The 20027-nt window shown below is 41.7% G+C and overlaps 1 protein-coding gene across 1 annotated transcript in view; it reads right to left on the bottom strand.

Moving 5' to 3' along the window:
* The window catches only part of LOC126215193 (unconventional myosin-Ib), an 890664-nt gene that overhangs the window by 225781 nt on the left and 644856 nt on the right, over nt 1-20027 (bottom strand). Inside the window, exon 12 of the mRNA XM_049941860.1 lies at nt 10152-10381. Within this exon, the coding sequence (XP_049797817.1) occupies nt 10152-10381 (230 nt within the window). The remainder of the gene's footprint in view (nt 1-10151; nt 10382-20027) is intronic.

The following is a 20027-nucleotide window of genomic DNA, read 5'->3' as shown; positions in this document are numbered from 1 at the left end:
AATAGCTACAGACTGCTGTGTCCTTTAGAGCAGCCTGGTTACATCTACAACCCATCTGCAAGTTATAGCTTTGCACTTGAAGAAAGCCTGTATGAGATGTGTTAGACAAGTAACTGGCAACACTATGCATGAACCCAAGATGTTAAGTCTTAGTAGTAGATGTCACTTCCCCAATGAATGTCATATTCAATATTTTCAGGTTCAGGACCATATTTACACATCAGTACCTCTTTAAGAAGTATATTGCGAGTAAAGGTCAACAACAATTAATCAAATTTGCATTTTATAAATTTTTTTGGGGTTGGTGGTGGTGTAATGGTTAGCATTTCAGCCTAGCAAGCAAGAAGTCCCGGGTTCGAGTCCCGGCTGCTAAGTAAACAAACTTTATAATCACTTTTATACCACAAACCTCTTCTGTAACATATCCCAAACTTGCAATTAATGTCTTCTTCCTACTCTCCTCTGCCCAATTTACAAATATAATGTATCAATCTCCGTAAAAGGCTAAACTGAATTAACAAACAGTGTAAGAAACTACTATCGAACTCATCCTGATGGACACTTGAAAAATACAGAAAACCAATGGAAATCAATGAAAATAATTACTCGGACAATAACAGAAAAAAGAACAGAACAGATTGTCATACAGGAAAGTGTAAAATGTAAACTGCTTTGTAAAATGAAAACTGTTATTTTGTAATAAAAAGTTTTTAATTCATTTCTTCTGCTTTGATCATTATCGTAGATAATACATAGGTTTTGTTAAGGTTAATACTAGCTTCATTATCCCCACAGAAGTGATATACTATCTGATCTAAAGTAATTGAAGACGTACTAGTGGACAACACGAATAAGCAGTGTGTCCACACTTTGCCTTCATGATGACTTGAATTCTGCTGGGGACACTTTCAATGAGTTACCTGAAAGTATGTGGAGTAGTGGCAGCCTAGTCTTCCTCAAGAACCTAAACCAGAGAAAACAGAGATATTGCACAGTGAGGTCCAAAGAAAATCTGACATTCTAACTCATCCCATAGGTGTTCCATTGGGTTCAGGTAGGATCCTAGGCAGGCCAATCCATTTCTCGGATGTTATTGTCCACAAACCATTGCCTCACAGATGCTGCTTTATGACAGGGTTTATTGTCATGCTGATACAAATAATCATTATCTCTTATTGTACACCGTTAAAAAGTGTTCATATGCTTCTGCATTTAGCATTTTCTTAACTGCAACAAGGGGACCACACCCTAACATCAAAAAAACATAATGATACCACAGCACTGCCTCTCACACTTCACTGTTGGCATTGCACTTGATGGTAGCAAACATTCTTCAGGTATTTCATAAATCCTAACCCTTCCATCAGATTGCCACAAGATATAGTGTGATTCTTTACTCCAAACAACTCATTTCCAGTCATCAACCACCCAGTGATGTCACTGCTTACACCAATTCAAGAATCACTTAGCACTTATTTCACAAACAAGTGGCTTTTGAGCAGATACTCGAGCACTGTATACCATTCTTTTTAGCTCCCTATGTGCAGTCATTGTGCTAGCTGAACTGCTGGTAGGACTTTGGGAGCCTTCTGCCGATTTCATCGGTTTTTTTTTTTTTTTTTTTACAATCACTCTCTGAAACACTCGAGTAGACTTGGGGAGCTACAGAAGGAGTGACATTCCCTTATGGATTGTTACTCAGTGGACATCCAATGACTTGAAAGTCAGTAAGTGCTCCTGACTGGTCTGTTCTGTTGATCTTTTTCTACTGACAACACAGTACGCACAGCCTCCCTTTATACTGGTAGGACTGCCTCTAGTGGTCAATTCTGCTTTACATAGGGGTGTCAGGATAGTTTTGACCAGATAGTGTATGAAGTGGGTTGAGGCATAGCTCTATATTCCTCACTTAATACTGGTTCTTGAAATTTTGTAAGTAAGCTTTCGAAGGATACTTTGTGTTTATATTCAAGTCTACTAATTCTGGTTTTTCAATGTTTCCATGAGGCTCTCCCATTCAATATCTCCTGAGAGCCCTATTTGGTATGGACCCAAAAGTCTTGCGCATTATTTGAAGATGGGCTGCACAAGTTACAGCCCGAGCAGAATGCCGTGGCCAGCAGATGTGTAGACGGCAGGGCCCGCATGGGGAGAGGAGTAGTGGAGGGGGTTACAGGCATACATTGTATGGGAAATGCTGAGTGCTAGAAGGGGTGTGCAGTTCTAAACTGAAGCCTATGCTCACATTTTTTGTAAATATTAAGTGGGGCCTCTAGATGTCCACACTTGCATGGTGAACATTCAAAAAGATCTACTGTCACCTCTGCTTTGGTTAGTATCTAAAAAGAATCCCACCAAAAATGCAGCAATTTATTTTTTCCTGGCTTGTTAATCATTTGTAATTTTCAGAGAAGCATCGCAAGTGGGAAGTTTGAGTAAAACATTTCTCTGGTTGCCATGTTAAAATTTGTTCTTTCACCAAAAAAACAGCGGAATTACATAGTCTCACCTCACTAACATGTTTTGCAGACACAACTGCTAGAGGATTCTGAAACAGTGGTTTATTAAGTGAGGAACTGAGGAAAATTAAGGTCAGTAGCCTATAAAAAAGCACATCCTCAGTACAAAACAAATGTGCAATGACTTCACTTATGTTGTTCCAAAACCCAAAGCATTTCTCATTTTGCAAGTTATCAGTGACCCTTAAAAATTATATTCTTTAATCAAGAAAGTCTGTAGTTAGTGGAATAACACTGTAGATAATAAAGTTTTACATAATAGCAATATAGCGAAATACTTTCCTCTTTGTGTGCTATCATTTGTCAAAATCTCATTTCGATATTTGAAACCGTTTATGAAATATGAGGAATGTTGTCAATATTTCAGACTGGCTTTATCACTGGCACAGTGCGATTGCAAATGAGTGTACTTAATCAGATCAATATTCTTGAGGTTGGCGACAGATAGTATGTCTACCCAAGTCTAAGGAAAAATTAACTATGTTAGCTAAATCTCATTTACAACATATTATGTAATACGCCCCATTCGCAAAATCATAGTGAACTCTTCTGAATCATAGTGAACTTTTCTGCATTTTGGACAATGTCTTCCACTGATGTAACTGTCACAATTACTACGACCATTAATGAAGTCACCATCATGAACCTGACATATAAAGCTATAAGTAAAGCAAAAATGAATTTTTTTAGCGAATAGTTTCTGTAAAATTATTTGAGAAAGATTGCAGGGCATGCACCTCAATTCTGTCATTGCTGACTGGCTGAAAGGTGGGACATAATTGTCAGCCTCCCCTTCTGAACAAATGAATGAACTTGCCCAACACTTTGGACAAAAATTGGTCACTGTGCATCGGCCACTGCATCCTGTGCGGACTCTATTCGTAGGCATTCAACTTTGATTCTATTTTCGCTGTAACATACCAGTGATTTGAAATGTACCACCTGCCTTACCTACGACTGATCCTATGTGATCATTGCACTTCATATCACTACAAATCATTATAGGCTATCTAGCTTTTTGTATGAGATGGCTGATTCTACCTGTGAACCACTGGTATTGTAGTCACAGGACTCCATACATTTAAAGCAAGTTGCCAGCCTTTACACCACACTGAAATGTTTATCAAGATCTGATTGAACATTTCTGCAACTTTTTTTAAATTATCAAGTGCATTTTCAACATGGATTGGCAGACGTATAAATGATTCCACACCATCAACTTTTATGTGAATCTTGGCAATATAACTATTGTTCCTTAAGAAAAGATATGAAGGGCTTAGAGAAAACATTTCCTATCCACAGCACAAATGTTCAGATTGCACAAGTCCTTTTTAGCAGCCAGAGAAGAATTAAAATACGACGTAAATGAATCCAAAGCAGCCAACTAGTTAAAACAAAAAGTGGGTTTTTCAACCTTTGACTATGGATTCAACAGATATAAACCTGCCTCCTTCAGAAATACATGGAGCCTGAAGACAATGTAACAACAATAACTACAAACCAAGAAACATACATGTCATAATTACACATCATAGAGAGCTCAGATCCCTACAAAGGGGTGGGAATATTAAATATATCATGAAACATAATGAAAAGAATAAAACCTAGTACTTTCACATTGGAAAAATAGCAAATAATGAATCAATCTGACATCTGTCCAATGAAAATATGCTGTCAACACACATGTTCAAAATATCTAAATGTGAAGCTGGTGCAGGAAGACCTTCAAGAATGAATGACAATGTTGAAAGAGTGAAGTGTCTTGTGAGGTCTGATCATTGTACCGGTAAGCACCTGAGACCCAGGAAAAGGGTCGTGTGTGGGCTAGCTGGCACTGCAAGCATTGGGTGCTGCACCACTACAATCTCCATCAATGCATTTTTGATATTAAATAGCATTCTTATGGTTCTCAGGACCCCTACCATCCAACTCAAAAAACACTTGGCTGCTTTGGATAATATCTGGAAGAATGTAACTCATCAACTGAAATGCTCTCCTGCAGACACCCCCCCCCCTCCCTCCCGTCCCCCCAGAATTGCTACAACAACTGGGAACAACGCCTCCATTTCTGTGTAACTGCCCAAGGATATTTTTAATGGTACAACAGTGGTTTGTAAAAGGAATAAAATGGTTGGTTACAAGAAAAACTGGTCTTGTTTCCAGGACCCTCTGTGTCTTCCATCACCCCAGTATCCATGACACAAGCTCCAACACCTGACCGTGTGTCAGCTGGCCATCTGCAGAGATGTCTTCTTCTTCGCTGCCCCAGACGCTGGCCACAGTGGGTGTCAACCCATCTCCACTCACTCCTGCCACCTCCACTGCTGCGGCAGCTGCCTCTAACACCACCAGCCCCTTTGGCCTAGGTGCATGTGGAGACACCTTCTCCACCACCACCCAAACACTACTCGCCACAGGCAACTTCACAGTTAAACCAGACACTATGATAGTGTCAGCCTAGGTGCCTGTCAAGATGCGTTCCCCTCCACCACCCCTGACAATACTTGCTAGCATCTCTTTTGCAGCCCCCTATCACAGCACTGGTGTACGTCGAGGTGCCTGCAAAGATGCCTTCACTTTTGTTGCCTCCAATGCCACATTCCACTGGTTCTTCGTCAGCCACCCCAGTCACAGCACAGGTGTCAAGTCTGGTGTCTTCACCTCTGCCACTCACAACAATGGCCGTGGTTGCCAACAAGACTCCAGCTGCTGCCACCATCTCTGCTTCTGCAGACACAGCAGCTACCTCCTGTGCTGCTGACAGAGCCTCCTATACCTCTAACCCTCTTCTCAATCAGCCCAGTCAACACCAACCCTGTCACAACTGGCCCTGTTGCAGCCAACACCTATCTTCTCATCACCAGCTATTTTTTTGTCAGGCCGGTTGACACTGGCGCTGTTCCGGCCAGCCCTGTTGACACCGACACCGACGTCCCCATGCCTTTAACCCGACCAGCAGCAACCCTGTCACGGCAAGCCCTGGAGCCGGCATCGCCAATTTTGCCACCACTGTCTCAACTACCAGTCCCGCTGCCACAGCCAGCCCTGAAGCCAGTCACATCATCCTGTTACGTTGCCCACTCCTTTTGTTTCCTCAGCCTCATCCCACACCTTGTCTCCTATACCTCCTGGGCCTGTTGTGCACTTGTGCTGCAATGCCTCCTCCCTTCTATTCAGAGATGTTGGTGCCATTCCTTCCCCAGGTTGCTCTGGCCATGGGGTGATCCTCTCTGTTGCTACACTGTGGTTGGCATTTCTAGGGATGAATTTCACTGCAAACCTGTCGGTATGCTGGGCTGTACCCTTGTCGCCACCCCTAGGTGACTGGGTGGTCTTTCTCCAAGCTGACGCTGTCCGTCTACGGTTTTTCAGGTAAACGGTCACAGTATTTTTTGTTGGCCACATCAGAGGGGTTGCCGGCTAGCCAGCATCGTCACATCTCAGCCAGCCACTGCTGCCACGGCACATACGACTGAGCTGGCTTCCCCACAGGTTTTAAGGGGGAAGGGATACTGTATCTGCCTGGACTACGCTGTTATGTACAACAGACGAGCATTGTGGGCTACAGTCTCTTGAGGAGTTCGTAAGCTGACAGCTCACATTGGAACAACACAGTGAGCTGTTTACATTCTCACCTCACACAGCTTGAACATTTTACCTTATAGCTTCACACGGCGTTCATGGTGTCAGGTGGGGTCAACCTCACTGATAGGTGGCATGCCTATCTACATCTATATCTACTCTGGAATTAACAATTAAGTGCCTTGCAGAGGGTGCATCTAACCACCTTCAAACTATTTCTCTACTGTTCCACTTTCTGACAGCACATGGAGATAATGAACGCTTAAATCTTCTATCACTTATTTCATTATGATGATCATTCCTCATTATGTATGTGAGCATTAACAAAATATTTTCACACTCTGAGGACGAAGGTGGTGATCAAAATTTCGTGAGAAGATCCTGCCACAACTTTAATGACTGTCACCCCAATTTGCATATACCAGATGTACCAGTATGAAATGAGCATTAAGATACAAATGTGTTGATAGGGAACATTTGTTGTGAACGAGCCTTAATTTTTTTTGTTTGGTTGGTATGACCTCTGTCAAAGATATTTAGTATACATCAAGTCCTGAAACAAACAACATCAAATGTTTTCATCATGTTAACAATGTCGAATTTTGTACCAGAAAGTGATGATTTGCGGAAAGCATTAATTTTTTGTTTTCATTTGAAAAAAAGTGCTGCAGAGTCGCATCGAATGCTTGTCGAGGCATATGGTGATCATGCTCTATCAGAAGCAACATGCAAGAGGTGGTTTCAATGGTTCAGAAATAATCATTTTGATGTAAGAAATGAAGGACGTGGAAGACCACCAAAAAAGTTCGAAGACACCGAATTGCAAGCAATATTGGATGAAGATGATACTTTGAGTCAGAAGCAAATGGAAGCAATGATAATGTTGCACAACAAACAATTTCTGACCGTTTGAAAGCTAAGGGAAAGATCCAAAAGTGCGGAAAATGGGTGCCACAAGAATTTTGCTTCAAAGACATGAAAGAAAATCAATTTTGCATCGAATTGTTACCGGCAATGAAAAATGGATATATTTTAAGAACCCTAAACGGGAAAAATCATGAGTTAATCCAGGATAACCATTAACATCAACTGCAAAACCAGATCGATTCGGCGAGAAGACAACGCTCTGTGTTTGGTTGGGGTCAGATAGGTGTGGTGTATCATGAGCTTCTAAAACCCAGTGAAACTGTGAATACTAACCGCTATAAACAACAAATGATCAATTTGAACTATGCATTGATCGAAAAAAGACCAGAATGGGCCAGAAGACATGGAAAAGTAATTTATTTACACGACAATGCACCTGCACACAAAGCAAAACTGGTTCAGGATACAATCAAAACACTTGGCTGGGGGCTGCTACCCCACCCGTCATATTCACCGGTCTTGGCCCCTCCCGACTACCATTTGTTTTCATCAATGGGACACTCATCGGCTGAGGAACACTTCGATTCCTACGAAGAAGTCGAAAATTGGGTGTCTGATTGGTTTGCTTCAAAAGACGAAAATTTCTATTGGCGTGGTGTCCACAAATTGCCAGAAAGGTGGTCAAAATGTATAGAAAGCAATGGTCAGCACTTTGAATAAAATGTTTTTACTTTCCAATTCAAAATTAGTGTTTCATTTTCATTATCACCTGGTAATATTGGTAGTATTTTCTCCCCTATTTTGAGATAAGCATTGCTGCAGTCATGGCCACCACTTTCCTACCTAACATAATGTGCCGACATAGCACCACTCTCGTATCCCCTGGCAGAGGCTATTTAGGCCACCAATCGACCTCACTGCATCCAGTGTACCCTCCAGGCTTAATGCTGACTGCATCTACAGCCCACCAATAGGAATCATCTTCGCCTTTGCCGTGAGCACACGCTGTCAATGCTACACTTGACTTTCGTCAGTCCCCTAACACAGATGCCCCAGAAACACCGTCATGCCACTGGCAGCTACTGTTGTTGGAGCCACACTCTCATCGACTGCAGACATCTGACATCCCAGAAGCACCACTGTCTGCGAGGGCACACTCTCACCAGTTCAGATCCTACTGTCGATCATCCTCGGCACCTTCTGCTTTGCCACGAACTATGACTTGTGGACTTTGGCACTGTAGGCACATTCCCAGCAATCTCAAGGACTGAATTTTTTGTTGGCAATTAAGTAGTGTGGACATTCACCCTCAAAAACTGTATTTTGATTTCCGTTGCTTAGTTCGATAATAAATAGTTGTTACTATGACTTGCGGATTTCAATTGTTGTCTGTCACACCCCATGGCTGTGGACGCTGAATCTGAATTATCAAATGAAAAATAGCAACAAGATATCTTGAATGTTTCCAGAGATAGATCATTTTATTATTTTACACACATGGCAAATATCACACGCGGTGGCATCTTTGGAGGCCTGTATCTTCAGCCAGGAATTTTTTGGGGAATAAATGAAAAAGATACATACCCTCTTGGAGAATAAGTGACTGACTTATTATGTTCTTTTATTACTTATTTTTTCATAATGTATTCATATAGCAAAATGTTCCTGTGATTGTGACATAAAAAATATAGAAAATAAAAGAACAAAAGAAACACTGGTGTCTTACTTTGCCCTGAATTTTAATACATGTTAGATTAAATAACATCTGCCAGCCTCAACTGACACAGTCTATGCATTCTTTATGAAGTACTGTACTAAGGTACCAGTCTAAACAAACAACAACAAAAAAGTTTTTGTAGCTGCCACAATTCTGTACATTAGATGACAAGACTTATATCCAAGTAACCTAGAAGTAATTACTGCAAATATCAGTTTGCATAGATTAGCACCAGTTGTAGTGTGTTGTCAGACACTTCAGAAGTAGCCAGCAGTAAGTAGCTAGTGGTAAGTAGCCAGCAGTCACTCCTCCTGTGTGTTACTGAATAACTTCACTTGTTCCATATCCCTGAAGACTCCCCTTCGTGATGGGACCGATGAACGATGGTGATTGCATAAATGAATGAAAAAGAGAAGATTTCAGTCTGTCTACAAAACCTCGACCTCCTCCTAGTGTTACCACCTACAGTATTGTTCATAATGCAACAGAAACCACTTGCAGTATGTCCCTTTAGATATGATATTATTCTTTTTATCATTACACAGATAGTTACTTAGCACATTTGATATGTTCTATAATGATACTGTCTTTCCTCTTTTTACTTATAAACAGTCTGAAGATGACCACCACAATTACAGCACTGTGAAATGCCAAATGACTGTGTTGAGAAACCATTTATGAGTGTTAAAATGAAAATGTAAACACACAATAACAACCAAAACAGTTGAAATTTGCATATGCCACTTTGGGATAATGTATTGAGGTATCAGTGGATGTGGAAGTATGTATTGTTACCTCCACCTAAAAATTTTGAAGCTGTACGCTCAGCAGACAAGGTGATGCCCACCGCGTTTTCGAGAGTGTGATTTCCGATACTCATCAAATTCCTCGAGCACGGAAGAACCGTCAACAGTGATGTGTACTGTCAGACACTCCACAGCCTATGCAAGTCCATTGAGAGCAAAGGACATGGGCTGCTCACTGAGGGAGAGACTCTGCTCCACAATATGTATCCACACGTCTCTGAGGTCACACAAAGTGTAATGACCAATTTTAAGTGGGAGCAGCATCAGCATTTGTCCCACAACCGGGACATGTCACCCTGTGACTTCCATACGTTTGTTCCTCTAAAGTAACATCTCAAAGGGAAGCACTTCAACCTGGGTAATGAACTGGAGGACACACAGAAGGACTAGCTTCTGTCACAGCCATAAGAATTCTGGGAAAAGGGAATACATCGGTTTGTGAAACAGTGGGATAGTTGTGCTCAGACTTCTGGTGTTTACTTTTGAATGAGATTTCAATTATATCCACAGTGTTGTTTCGCACCTTTTCTTTTGAACACCCCCTTGCAAACATATTCACTCAATCAATCACTTAATCTATATGGTCAGTATTTATTTTTTTCTGAATTTCTCTTTACATCACTCCAGATTACAATAAGAAACACACTGCCCTGAACTCACCTTTGTGCTGTCATTGATCCTGGTAACGAGCCACGTGAAGAGGCGGCTGTAGAGTGCCTTGCAGAGTGCGTCCCGGGCGTGTGTCGCTTCGCCGGCACTCAGCTCTGCCGTGACGGGCTCCTCACCGTCGTCTGTGCCGGAAACCGTCCCCGGCAGCAGCGTCCGTGACGTGAGGGCCGTCTGCAGTGCGCCCTGCTCCGTTCCGAGCAGTTCGCACACATCGTACAGCTCTGTCGAATAAATGAGTTACACGTCAGAAAAAGTGACTTCCGTAAGTTGTGCTAAGTGCTGGGTAGGTGCACCGACATTCACTATTTGGAAGTGTTGCCACACAGCAAGTGCAGCAGGTCATCTATATCTCCATCAAGACTCTGCAAACTAAATAATTTGAGCAGCAGAGGTTACTTTTGATTGGACAAAATGTTAAGTTTTCTTCCCAGTGAATCAGTGTACAAAGCACACTGTTAGTCTAAACTCCCCTTGCAGTTCCCATGGGAGCAATACATATGAGGTTGTACTATAAGGGACAATCAAAAAGTTTCTCTTCACAGGTGGTACCATCCAGAATCTGTATGCCAATGAGACAAAATCACCATGAACAATGCGTCAATCATACCAATGATACACCAGGTTGAAGATACCTGTTTAGTAGAACACTGTGACCTGCTGCACAAAGAAGTCCATAACTGCCTACTGCATATCCTCATGCAACAGGAATTGTCTACCTTTCAAGGCCTTTTTTAGGGACCGTAGGCATGATATTCACATGAAGAGAGATTGAGACTATATGGCAGATGCTTGAATGTCTGCCACTTTAGTCTCCCAGTAGAGGCTGGACTCCGAGATTGACCAGTATCCTGTGTCAAATCACAAACAGCACAGAGCTTGGCACACCATTCCACAATGGTGGTTTTCAAGAGATGTCTTGCCCCATACACATTCTTCAGTCTCCAATGGATGTCTACTGGGATTTGTCCTTCAGCAGCCAAGGGCAGAATAACAGCACATTGGTCCTGTTTGGACACATTTCGTAATGAAATCACCATAATTCACAAGCAATACATTGCAGCAGTGATGCGGCAGCCAGTGCCTACATTCCTCAGCATATCCAAGTCAATATCTCATATGCCGAGCACTTAATTGAGGGATGTGATGAGGTCTCCTTAGTCTTAAACTGACCTCTTGGAGTCTGTTGTATACCGTTTGGTCACTAACACTGCAACTACACTCATGCTCATAAATTAAGGATAATGCTGACACATGGTGAAACAATGCTCTGGTGGGCAGTTTGTGGGTTTAAATCACCTCGGGGTATGACCATGCGGTGCATTTGACCTGCGGTTGTCGCACAGTGGCGCTGGCAGCGGTCCACATACGCAGAAGTGTGTTGGTGGATATCAGAGTACAGTGCAGCGAGTAAGTGTGTAGACGTTTTCAGATGTGCTAATGGTGACTGAGTGTTGAAAATGGCCCAAAGACCACACATTGATGACGTTATGAGGGGTAGAATACTAGGGCGACTAGAGGCTGGTCAAACACAGCAGGTCGTAGGATGGGCCCTCCATGTGCCACAAAGTGTGATCTCTAGATTATGGTAACGATTCCAACAGACAGGAAACGTGTCTAGGTGCTGCAGTACGGAACGTCCACAGTGTAAAACACCACAAGAAGACTGATATCTCACCATCAGTGCCCGCAGATGGCCACGGAGTCCTGCAGGTAGCCTTGCTCGGGAACTTACTGCAGCCACTGGAACAGTTGTCTCCACACAGTCTACAGACGACTGAACAGACGTGGTTTATTCGCCCGGAGACCTGCAAGGTGATTACACTGACCCCTGGTCACAGGAGAGCCCATAAAGCCTGGTGTCAAGAACTCAGTACATGGTCATTGGAACAATGGTCCCAGGTTATGTTCACGGCCGAGAGCAGGTATGGTCTTAATAGTGATTCTCACCGGTTTTTCATCTGGCATGGACCAGGAACCAGATACCAACCCCTTAATATCCCTGAAAGAGACCTGTATGGAGGTCGTGGTCTGATGGTGTGGGGTCGGATTATGATTGGTGCACGTACACCCCTGGATGTCTTTGACAGAGGAACCGTAACACGTCAGGTGTATCGGGACGTCATTTTTCACCAGTATGTCCGCCTTTCCAGGGGTGCAATGGGTCCCACCCTCCTCCTGATGGATGATAACGCACAGCCCCAGTGAGCTGCCATCGTGGAGGAGTACCTTGAAACAGAAGATATCAGGTGAATGGAGTGGCCTGCCTCTTCTCCAGACCTAAACCCCACCGAGCACATCTGGGATGCTCTCAGCTGACATATCGCTGCACATCTTCAAACCCCTATGACACTTCAGGAGCTCCGACAGGCACTGGTGCAAGAATGGGAGGCTATACCCCAGCAGCTGCTCGACCACAAGATCCAGAGTACGCAAACCCGTTGTGCAGCCTGTGTACGTGTGCATGGTTATCAAATCCCATACTGATGTCGGGGTACATGCACAGAAAACAGTGGCGTTTTGTAGCACGTGTTTCGGGACAGTTTTCTCAACTTATCACCAATACTGTGGACTTACAGATATGTGTCATGTGTGTTCCCTATGTGCCTATGCTATTAGTGTAATTTTTGTGTAGTGCCACCACATTCTGCAATTATCCTTAATTTTTGAGCATGAGTGTAGTTGCTGCTGTTAGATCATTTTGTAGGTCCTGGGCAGCTGCAGTGGACTAGTGGACAGAACAGTGAACCACAATGCGGTTGTCTCTGGCCAATATTTTCCATTTTCTCCCTTCCTCTGGCTTTCTTGTGTACGTACTGGTTTCACGAAATTGTTTCCAAACCTTTACAACAACAGGTGAAGCTAAATTAAGTTCTGTAGACACTGCACAAACTGTCCAACCTTAATGCAGTAGTGTCATTTCTGGAACACATTCTGCCTCAGGCAGATGCCTCCTGTTTGACGAAACATACACAAAGAGTATAGGGAGGCACTCATTACTCACACTCACTAGATGGCAGAGTGAGACACTGCTCATTCATTTCAATCTTAGGCATAACATAATATGTCTGAATACTGCCACTAAGCAGTGGCTTTCAAAAGTATTGTGGAGGATTGTTCTTATTATTAAAACACTTCAGAAAACTAAGAGCAACAGTATCTTCATCATGGACTACATACATGTCACATTTGATCAAATTTTTGTCCCTCTAGTTGTTTTGAGTAGTGTATATAACTTCATCATCTGCAAAAAGTTTGAAGTTAATATTATTATTGACTGCCAGATCACTAACATTCAGTACACACTATCTGATCAAAAGCACATGGTGTCTCATGAAAGATACCCAGGACTGGTCCACGGGTCACATGATAGGGCCACCAGTAGCCGCCATCACGTCCACCGGCTGCCAACACACACGACTCTTGGACACTAATCTGGCAGTAGTCAGCTGCACGTGTGCTTCCCCTGAGTTAAGCACAAACAACGTTGTCATCTGAGGGGGTTGTTTTGGGGAAGGAGACCAGACAGCGAGATCATCAGTCTCGTTGTCATCTGATTACAGCAGGTTCTCAAAATGATGTCCCTTGTGGTAAGAACAGCCTGACGCCTCCTGAAGCCATTAGCAAACACTCGACAAATTTCAGATGCCAAAATGTGGGAAATGACCAGGCGAACCCTGTCTTCCAATTCTTTGAGTGTGTGGTGATTGCTTGCATACACCTTGTCTTTTAACATTCTCCAAAGATAACAATCACACGAGTTTAGATTCGGAGAAGAAGGAGGCCAGTCAGTTATCGTGTCACCAAAGACACTTCATATTGCTGTCTTAGAAGCATTGGCAATGTGTGATCTTGCACTGTCCTACATGAAATAACTGTACATCTCTTCATTAGGTGTCAGTTCTCAAGAAAAAAGGATGCAGTATATTGTTCATGTACCTGTAAGTATGTATTGTTTCATGGAAAAAGATTGCTCTAGTAACTCATCTTGCACTAATTGCACACCACACTCCTGTTTTCATATCATGCATAGGTTGTTGATGTAATTCATGACGATTTTTGGAGCTCCCACGTCAATTGTTCTGAGAATTTATGTACCCTGACCTGCTCCATCAGAGACAAAAAGTATCTCAGAATCAACTTCCCCATCATGCACAGCCTGTAACAGCCAGTTGCAATGACATCGAGCAATAGTATTTGAGTTCCTCAGTTGATGCCGTTATTTTGTATGGTTTCAATTTCAGTTTGTGCACAACTCTGTGAGCAGAAGCTTTTGACACACCAGTCTGATGTAGCAAAAGGCACACAGATTTTCTCAGATTTCTTTCCAAGGCCTCCCCTATCTCATCTAATTTATTTTCGGTTAAAACACTAGGTTCTCTAGGCCTTCGTTTGTGTAACACAGATCCAGTCTCTTCAAATTTCATCACTAATCTGCATATAACTGGGAATATGAACACTGGGAAATTTTTTGTATGGATTCAAGCCAACATTCCATATACAATTCTGTTTTTGTATAGTTCAACACAAAAAACATTCATTGATCCTTCACATATACCATAGCAAATGGAAACTCGACAGCAAACTCAAAACAAAACATTTGAACACTAGTTCATAAATTTCTGGGATCACAACTCGATAATAAATACAGTTGGGAAGGGCATGCCACAGAATTGCTTAAGTGCCTAAACAAGTCTGTATTTGTTGTGAGAATGATGTCAGATCTAGGAGATATAAATATATATAAAAAAAAACTTGCATACTTTACTTACTTTCATTCTATTATGTCATATGGAATCATTCTGGGGCAACTCCTCAAACCGAGCAAAAGTTTTTAGAGTGTAAAAACGTGTGATAAGAATCATTTGTGGAGTAAATTCAAGAACAGCTTGTAGAAACCTGTTCAAGGAACTTTGTAATCTAACTACTGCTTCTCAGTATATTTATTCCTTAATGAAATTTGTTGCAAGTAATGCATCTCTATTTCCAACCAATAGCTCAGTTCACAGTATCAATACTAGGAATAAGAACAATCTATATAAAGACCTAAAATCACTTACTCCAATATTCAGAAACATACATTTTTAATAAATTGCCAGCAGCCATTAAAAGCTTGGTTTCAGATAAAACACGGTTCAAACAGAGTTTGAAAGACTTTTTGATAGGCAACTCCTTCTACTCCATAGACGAATATCTTAACAGAGACCGTTAAGCCAGCTTAAGTAAAAATATCTGTTAGATTCCAGTTTTGACAATACTTGGTCACAACTGTCAAGATTAGGTATTTTGTGTATGATAAATTTATTAATAGTACATAACAGTGTTTCATTCTGACAGTGTGTTAATTCTGTAAATATTAGCTGTTCCAGTTTACTGTATTGTATTAACCTATTCCGACTATCTCCTGACAAATCATCAGAGTAGTAAGTATTATATTCAAGTGTTTTATGTTTTTATGTTATACTTTCTGACATGTTCCACACTCATGAGAATCATCTCATTTTTTGGGTCCATGAAATGAAAACTGAATCTAATCTAATCTGATCTAGTCACACAGTATAGAAGACACACACACACAGTGTTTCTGTCTGAGGACCGGGCCCAGTGATATATGAACTGGGAAAGCGTTGGACTCAGAACTGTTGCAATATTGATGTCTAACAACAATATTTGAAGCAATTAAACTCAAGCCCAGTGATATATATACCAGTGAAGCCTCAGACTTGGTGTAGCTGCAATAATGATGCCTATCAACAATATTTGAAGCAATTAAACTCGACAAAAAAACTTAACAGAAAACACCAGCACACTAAGTCGCAGTGTAGGGGCACACAGAATTTTATAGCAAAAGTGTAAAGTAAATGCTATAGACCCATGTAATTTTGCTAATTTGTCATTGTCCATGTACGATACACACAATTGTATGCTTTTTTTTTCTTTGGAGAGTAACTGGAATGCTTATCCTGAATGCAAATGAAACATTATAAAGGATAAAACATTATAAAAGATGTAAAATCAAGAGTGCTTGTGTGATTAACAAACTGTTTGTCATGGGAGAAAACTATTTGCTATGACACATTAGTGGACAAATAATTTTTGATCTTGAAGTATGTCCTTGTGCTCTGCCCTATTCCATCAGATTCAGATGACAATGTGGCAGACAAGCAGTTTACTCCAGATACATTCTTGCCCTCTGACAAGTAAGGGAGAGTTCTGGCACACTGTCACAGGAAAAAAATTGCCACATGCAGAAATGCTGTAAGCAGTGGAAGAATGAATGCATTGTGTGTGGAAATACAACTATCACAATTTGACAATTTGGAACAAATTTACAGCATCAGTCTTGTATCTTTTTGCCAAGTCATTGTGCTTCATACTGAGCATCTATGAAACTAAATGTCATAAATATTTTACCACATACTGGAACCCTTTTTCTCTGAGGGGTCACAGGTGATGCCTGTGAATTGCTTCATCACTCATTTTAAAAAATCCAAACAAAAGTACATGCTGTTCAGTATGTAATGAATTTAGAATGCTACACACAGTGTTGTTATTAATAAATCTGTAAGACTGATAATGGCCAAACACAGAACACTAGCGGATCAAATTTTTTGCAACTGTCCTCCGCACGGTTGGCGGTCCCTTTCCATCAATACGTGAAGTCTACATGGTCATGATTTAGCTGTGATTTTTCGTTCATGTTTTCACTTCACATTCACATCACCGACTGCCAATTTGCACAGCTTTAGAAGTTTTGAAATGTTCCAGACCAATTTGTTACTCAGCTAATATCCAATGACTAGAAAGTGTTTAAAGTCCCTGAACTCTACTGATCTACTGTATTTACTCGAATCTAAGCCACACTTTTTTTCCGGTTTTTGTAATTCAAAAAACCGCCTGCGGCTTAGAATCGAGTGCAAAGTAAGCGGAAGTTCTGAAAAATGTTGGTAGGTGCCGCCACAACTAACTTCTGCCGTCGAATATATGTAGTGCTACACAGGCATGCTTTGTAGGCACAAAGATAAATACTGGCACCAAAACCTTTGCGTCAGTAAATAAATTAAAAGAAAAGGTAGAAGAACGTAAACATAATGCCATGTATTCTTTCATGTTTGCTGCTATCTCATTTAAATCCTGTCTGCCTAATAAACTTCTAAACTAGAGTGAGACAACAGCAAACGTGGAAGAATATACATATCATGTCATGTTTATATTCATATTATTCTTATGCTGAATAGTGATACAGTCAGAAATTAAGCACGGCAACTGACTAGATTTTTAAATCTAAGATGACTCTAATTTCTGTGCAGAATGTAATGTACTAAAGAGGCGTCTGCAAAGATTTTCAAACAGAGAAAAATTTTCGCTAATCTCTCGTTCAGAACATCTTCTATCATACACAGTCTATTATTTGGCTATTGTTGATCATTATCAAAGAAAGCAGCAGTGTAAGTAACAACAAATAGCAGTCTCTTGCCATTGTTTCGCTTATGAGACAATTTCTCTCTCTTTTTTTATTGTAAGTGGCGGTAGCGCTCACAAAAGCAAGCCATGCCATGAGCGGCGACAGGTCGTAAACACTCATTATCAGAATGTGATAAACAATGCATGACAGTACAATAATGCATTTTCAGCTTAGAGTAACATAAACACCTGTAACAAAGAGAACGGCACTTATCAGATCAAAGCAAAATAAGAAATCAATTCAAACCAGACAAAGCACGTGAAAAAGGAAGCGTACCTGTATAAATGCAGACGGAGTGCCTGACACATAGCAATGGCTACTTGGTAAAGCTTAACTGTTAAGCTTACAACTCGAACCAAACTACTGTAGCTGTATCTTCATCCATTCGATCTAAATTGTGCCTCATGTTACAATGGAGCAACTTTGTTTTGATTTGGAGGTGCAGTCTAAAACTTTTCTCTCCCCTTGAATTTCGAGTCTCAAATTTCAGGTGCAGCTTAGAATCGGGAACATTTTTTTCCCTTGATTTTGAGTCTCATTTTTCAGGTGCAGCTTAGATTCAAATGTGGCTTAGATTCGAGTAAATACAGTATCAGTTTTGCTGTTGCTGCTTGTTCACTGACAACACAATACTCTCTGCCTTGTTTTATTGTGGTGGTTCCACATACTGTAATTATCTAATGGCCAGTTCCACAGTAAGACACCAAGGAATTACAGACATTGCGTGTGAGTAGGCACTGATTTCAATCAATGAGGAAAGTTGAAAATTTGTGCTGGACAGGGATTTAAACCTGGGTCTCCTGCTAGCTAAGCAGATGCTCTGACCACTAAGCCATCCGGACACTGTGGTCATCGCAAAAGCATGGACTATCCTAGGACACCTCCAATTGTGCCCAAATTCTCAACTTACGTAGTGTCCCTTGCCCATTATGCTCATCACTCATAGCATTTTGCTGATTCCTGTGAAAGTTTGAGCCTGGTGTGCACTTGCACTGAAGAGTTTGTTGGTGCCATACAGAAGCATGATTATTGTGTATATCTGTAAAGTGATTTATACACACATCTGGAATGTAGTGAATAATGTACCTATGTCAAATTAACTGTACGGTTAGAGAGACTTTTTCAAGTCTCAGACATCTACAGGGTGTTTAAAAAATGACCGGTATATTTGAAACGGCAATAAAAACTAAACGAGCAGCGATAGAAATACACCGTTTGTTGCAATATGCTTGGGACAACAGTACATTTTCAGGCAGACAAACTTTCGAAATTACAGTAGTTACAATTTTCAACAACAGATGGCGCTGCAGTCTGGGAAACTCTATAGTACGATATTTTCCACATATCCACCATGCGTAGCAATAATATGGCGTAGTCTCTGAATGAAATTACCCGAAACCTTTGACAACGTGTCTGGCGGAATGGCTTCACATGCAGATGAGATGTACTGCTTCAGCTGTTCAATTGTTTCTGGATTCTGGCGGTACACCTGGTCTTTCAAGTGTCCCCACAGAAAGAAGTCACAGGGGTTCATGTCTGGCGAATAGGGAGGCCAATCCACGCCGCCTCCTGTATGTTTCGGATAGCCCAAAGCAATCACACGATCATCGAAATATTCATTCAGGAAATTAAAGACGTCGGCCGTGCGATGTGGCCGGGCACCATCTTGCATAAACCACGAGGTGTTCGCAGTGTCGTCTAAGGCAGTTTGTACCGCCACAAATTCATGAAGAATGTCCAGATAGCGTGATGCAGTAATCGTTTCGGATCTGAAAAATGGGCCAGTGATTCCTTTGGAAGAAATGGCGGCCCAGACCAGTACTTTTTGAGGATGCAGGGACGATGGGACTGCAACATGGGGCTTTTCGTTTCCCCATATGCGCCAGTTCTGTTTATTGACGAAGCCGTCCAGGTAAAAATAAGCTTCGACAGTAAACCAAATGCTGCCCACATGCATATCGCCGTCATCAATCCTGTGCACTATATCGTTAGCGAATGTCTCTCGTGCAGCAATGGTAGCGGCGCTGAGGGGTTGCCGCGTTTGAATTTTGTATGGATAGAGGTGTAAACTCTGGCGCATGAGACGATATGTGGACGTTGGCGTCATGTGGACCGCAGCTGCAACACGGCGAACGGAAACCCGAGGCCGCTGTTGGATCACCTGCTGCACTAGCTGCGCGTTGCCCTCTGTGGTTGCCGTACGCGGTCGCCCTACCTTTCCAGCACGTTCATCCGTCACATTCCCAGTCCGTTGAAATTTTTTAAACAGATCCTTTATTGTATCGCTTTTTGGTCCTTTGGTTACATTAAACCTCCGTTGAAAACTTCGTCTTGTTGCAACAACACTGTGTTCTAGGCGGAGGAATTCCAACACCAGAAAAATCCTCTGTTCTAAGGAATAAACC

This window comes from Schistocerca nitens, chromosome 12, assembly GCF_023898315.1.
Source record: "Schistocerca nitens isolate TAMUIC-IGC-003100 chromosome 12, iqSchNite1.1, whole genome shotgun sequence".
NCBI lineage: Eukaryota > Metazoa > Arthropoda > Insecta > Orthoptera > Acrididae > Schistocerca > Schistocerca nitens.
The sequence above is the reverse complement of the archived record's forward strand: the minus strand, read 5'-3'. Positions and strand labels throughout refer to the sequence as shown.